At 29.3% G+C, this 4,743-nt stretch overlaps 1 protein-coding gene across 1 annotated transcript; it reads right to left on the reverse strand.

Annotated features, from left to right (window-relative positions):
* Nucleotides 1–2,315: 2,315 nt before the first annotated feature.
* Nucleotides 2,316–3,638, reverse strand: LOC121128408 (putative carbonic anhydrase 5). Its single transcript, XM_040723985.2, has 4 exons — nucleotides 3,507–3,638; nucleotides 3,303–3,373; nucleotides 2,698–3,237; nucleotides 2,316–2,645 (listed from the first exon to the last, which is right to left on the reverse strand). The coding sequence occupies exons 1-4, from the start codon at nucleotides 3,592–3,594 to the stop codon at nucleotides 2,514–2,516; spliced, it is 831 nt and encodes a 276-aa protein (XP_040579919.1). The 5' UTR covers nucleotides 3,595–3,638; the 3' UTR covers nucleotides 2,316–2,513.
* Nucleotides 3,639–4,743: the final 1,105 nt, after the last annotated feature.

The following is a 4,743-nucleotide window of genomic DNA, read 5'->3' on the forward strand; positions in this document are numbered from 1 at the left end:
ATATATAGTATTGAATCTTGAATACGTTAATCATACAAAATAAACTTCATCCTGATATCAAAGGATAATAAAATAGTCGATCCTAATTAATGTGCCATTATTTTAAAGATTTATTTAACTTCTTTGGAATAAAGTATTATGTTTTAGGGTTTTGAAAAAACTACCGATTTTTGTGAACAGATTTTCTTTCTTATCTTCAAACACATTGTAATAAAATTTTGTATCTCCACTATAGTAATTGGTTATATTGGATATCAAGATTATGACATTTGATCCGTAGATTTAAATTATAAATAGTACTAACAGTCAACTTTGAACCAAAATCGACCATTATTTCATTCATAAAGGGTCTATAATTTGTCAAAAATACCCTAATAGACATTGTATTTTGAAAATGGGAAATTTATACTGTCCTTTCCAGTGTATGTAGAAAAAATGTTCATAAACACACCAAAAATGTACGGTCAAGTATTTTGTATAGCTTACATTATTGAAGAAAAGCAAATACAAGAAATTATTTTTTGAGAGAGAAAAAAAAAATTATTCAAACGGAAATTCTTTACTAAATGTAACTCTTTATAGATTCCACTTGTAAAAACAAATAACCTTGAACCTTACCTTTATTGGTTAATACTACTGCCTTTACATTGGTATATAATTGAAAATAAGGCAGATGATTCATTTATTCATATATGTTGATTAAGGTACATTGAGGAAGAAATGGATAATAAATTAGCGGAAATTAAAACGCATATATTAAACTACGAATATATTTAAAAAAATATAAAGAGTTTCTCACTAAATAATATAGATCGTTTCTGACAAAAAACATAGCTAATTGGGCTTACAACAGTCCAATTATTATAGTTTCAAGATATATGAATTATAAATTGTGTCAATATTGTTAATGTCGGTTTTTTTTTATTCTGAAGTAATAGATAATATCTCTTAAAATAAGCCTATTGTGAATAAAATACAATGAACCGTTCGAAATTAATAAATAATTTTTTACTAGAATGATTGAGAGTGATAAGGGAAGAAGGGTTTCGTATCTAATTTGATTTTTGTGATTTTATGTACCGTGTGTTTGTTCCTCCCTCTATTCGTTCCCATACAAATAATATAAGATCCTAAATGTACTTGAGAACAAGTTTTAGTTTTATTAATTATCAAGCCGGACCTGTGAATATTTTTCAAAACACATTAGAATGACTTCAATTTTTCTAACAAACAGATATTCAGTGTTGGCTTCAATAGATCATGTGACATCATTAGCATAAGTATGAAGTAATTGTTGTGTAGGAAAAAAGGTTGACGAGGTGTAAATTATTTGATAACAGAGGGAGCCATGACGAACGGGAGGAACGAGGAATGGAATGATGGAGAGGAATCAGGCAAAGCTTTTTTAATAGGAGCAATTATATTCTTATTGACACAAAACACAACTCTGATTTATATCTTGAATACATAGCTATTTATACTTATAAAGAGGTAAAGACAGTTCTTTACAAACATATATATATATATATATATACAAGACAATAAGAGGGAAGGAGCCACGAATACAGTACAGTAATTACTTAGAATTACGTAAGGAAATTCCTAAGCCCTATATGACCAATGCACAAATATACATAATTCTTCAATTGCAGCAATAAATAACGTAAATGCTGCAGGACATCCTGGCTGCAGCATCTCTAAAGAGACTCAGTTACACAACCATCGATCCCAATTGTGGATTACGGATGATAGAGAAAAGCTATTATAGTATTGTTAAAACGCTTGAGCAATTGCTTTTTAACACCTCGAAGTACATATTTATTAATTTCATTTCCGTATAATAGTTATAGGTATTAAAATCATTGTAGAAAGATGGTGTTGAATATGATATCTCCCCTTCCAAGTCAATGCCTATCCCCTACCAGCTAAGATCCACTTCTTTGAAAAGAACCACATAGTTATCTGCTTAACATGTAGATACCTGAAAGGTATGTAATATTAGTTTCTAGTGATTTAATAATATATCACGGCGTAATCTGACGCGCACACAAATAAATGGTGTATTTTGTTATCAACTGTGGATGTATCTGTTTCTTTTCTCATAATAAGTATTCTGGACGTTCATTGGTTGAATTAGAATCAACACCTTTTAGGCTAATAACAACTAATTATTGAATAATAATTCCAATGTTGGGAAGAATTGGTTGATACTGAGGCTTTTTTCTGTCGGTTTTCAGAACAAAAGTTCAAAAGATACCAAAAAGATAACTACGTCATACACATGTTTGTGTAGCCATATATAAACGATTCAAAGATACATTTTCAGACTTTTCGTATAATTATTTTCCAAAAGATATATACATATATATATAATTATAATATACATGCTTTTAAACATAAAATATATATTTACACAAATAACTCAGCTGATATTGTCAGAGAAAATTTTATCATAATAAAAATATTCTATAATTAATTTTTTAATTTAAATTTGAAAGTGTATTCTTTATCCTTCATGCAGAGTAGAAATCAACTTGTCTACCATTTAAATCCTGAACGTCACGATAATTATTAACAAGAGGCTCTCCTCCTCCTATAAGTTTTCTGAATTCGCCCAACTGTTCCGATGACATCATATGCTTTTTCTAAATAAAATATAATCCTATTTACAAAGTTATCACAAAAAAAGAAACCCACCTTAAAAACTGTCCATGCAACAACTTCATTGCATCTGGGAGTTGTCAGTGATCCTTCGTATGAAAAAAATGTATTCAAGTCAGTGGGTAATAATTTTTCCAATGCAAAACTCTTTACATCTACTTTAGATCCTTCAGATTGGATATCTGTAAGCTTAGAGATTAATGGATCTAAATCAGTTATAGTACAGGGAATAATATCAAAAAAGACTCCTAGAACTGCTAAATTATCCGATTTGTTTGCTACGCTCAAAGCTTCTTCAATTGTAGCTCCATATTTTGTGTTAAAGTGAACCAAATGTACTTCAATAGGATATTGGAATCCGTCCATTACGTGCTCGGAACCATATTTGTCCATATCACCCCAATGGAAATGAAGCTGTGCAAATTTATAAGTATCGTTTGAGAGATGAGAACTTGTTATTGTCGGTACATTTGTCGAACCCTCTTTGAGAGAAAGTTTTGCTGTTTTTCCAGTGTTTTTCATAGAGAAATTATGTGCAACATCATAGTTCATAAACGTAATGGGACTTCCACTTTTCTGATTTATAAAATATGTATGTGTTGAAAAAAAATAAAAAATAATATGAATGTCAGGGAACTCACTGCAATGGTTGATCTCTCCACTAGATTAATTGGTGATTGTTTTATTCCAGATTTGCATATTTTTAATACATCTAATTTTAAATGAAATTTTTATTACTAAACTAATATTTAGTATTTAATGTATTTTCAATAAATAAAAATAAATATAATTTGCATTGAAATAATCGAGTTTTTGTTTTTTTGTTTTTGTATTTATCTATTTACCAAAAGCCTCCCAGTATTTTGTATTCGGAGAAGCCTTCGTAACAATTATGACGGTCAAACAGAACAAAAAAAGGTGTGAGAGTGTCATTATGACTGATGATTATGTGTACTGAAATTTGATGTGTCGCTTATATATCTAAGGTAAGTTAGTAACACGTGCACCGTTGAATATAGATAAACAATTTAATTAAGTCTCTGGTCTTTGTCCTAGTTTGTACATGTTTTCTTATTTTTAAATATTTGTTTATTGATTCTTTCAAAAGAAAAATCAGATTCTAAATCATGATGTTTTTTGACGTGCACAGACAAATTACTGAAAAACTTATTTTCTCAAATGAATATGTTTGATGATGATTCAACTCTAATCTCTAATACTGTGTAGTATTGATGGAACAATTCCGAAAAGAAATCTCCATGCCATTTCCGATGTAATTCTAGTGAAAATTACCGATGCCGATTCTTTAATATTTTACCTAATAGTTAAAAAATACCATTTTGCTGTAAATTTATAAGATTCACAGTTGATAAAATAAATGTAAACAATTCAATATTGATTATGATAAACTAAACTAATATATATTTCAATGAAATGGCAAATTGCTTTAATATTTGGAATGATAATTGAAACAGTTGCATTGCGAGCACTCAGAATATTTGTACAGTCTATGAAAGGCTTCAACACAACAATAACTTTTTCAAGTATTTTCCTTTCGCTGTATTCTAAGCAAGATGGCTTAACATTGTTACTGTAAATGATGTATTTTCTTCAAAGAAATGTTAAATTCTGTCATCGTATCTTCTAAGCATTTACTTATGTTGGCTGCTGTATGCGCTGATGGAAATGGAACAACTCGAAGTTTAAAAGTTTTTTTTGTCAAAGTTATCATCATCCAATGTCTTGTTAAACTTAAAAATAAGGTATTTGCAGTACTGACAGCCCAACCATCACTTGTGAATGACATGAATTTTGTGTTATTGATCTCTTTTTGAAATATATTATTTACTTTCTGATGAATATCCGTTACGATGTTGTCTTTAATATATTTTCTTGAAGGCATCTATAATTTGGACAAGTATTCCTTAAAAGCCTATTGAATCCTAGATACTCAACAAGTGAAAACGGTTGTAAATCGGCTGAAACCATTTCACCAATTAGATAATGATATTTTTTAGCCTTCAGTCATTAATGTCAATTTGACTCCAAAATGGTCTTTCGAAAATTAAATCTATCAGTCTC

The sequence above is a fragment of the Lepeophtheirus salmonis genome, chromosome 13 (assembly GCF_016086655.4).
Source record: "Lepeophtheirus salmonis chromosome 13, UVic_Lsal_1.4, whole genome shotgun sequence".
Lineage (NCBI taxonomy): Eukaryota > Metazoa > Arthropoda > Copepoda > Siphonostomatoida > Caligidae > Lepeophtheirus > Lepeophtheirus salmonis.

Excerpts from the sequence above, each read along its gene's own strand:
- LOC121128408 (XM_040723985.2), bottom strand. The coding sequence starts at position 3,594 with ATGACACTCTCACACCTTTTTTTGTTCTGTTTGACCGTCATAATTGTT. Across the intron at positions 3,238-3,302 it reads TGGAGAGATCAACCATTGCA|AAAAGTGGAAGTCCCATTAC; the intron begins GTGAGTTCCCTG and ends TTTATAAATCAG. Across the intron at positions 2,646-2,697 it reads TTGCATGGACAGTTTTTAAG|AAAAAGCATATGATGTCATC; the intron begins GTGGGTTTCTTT and ends TATTTTATTTAG.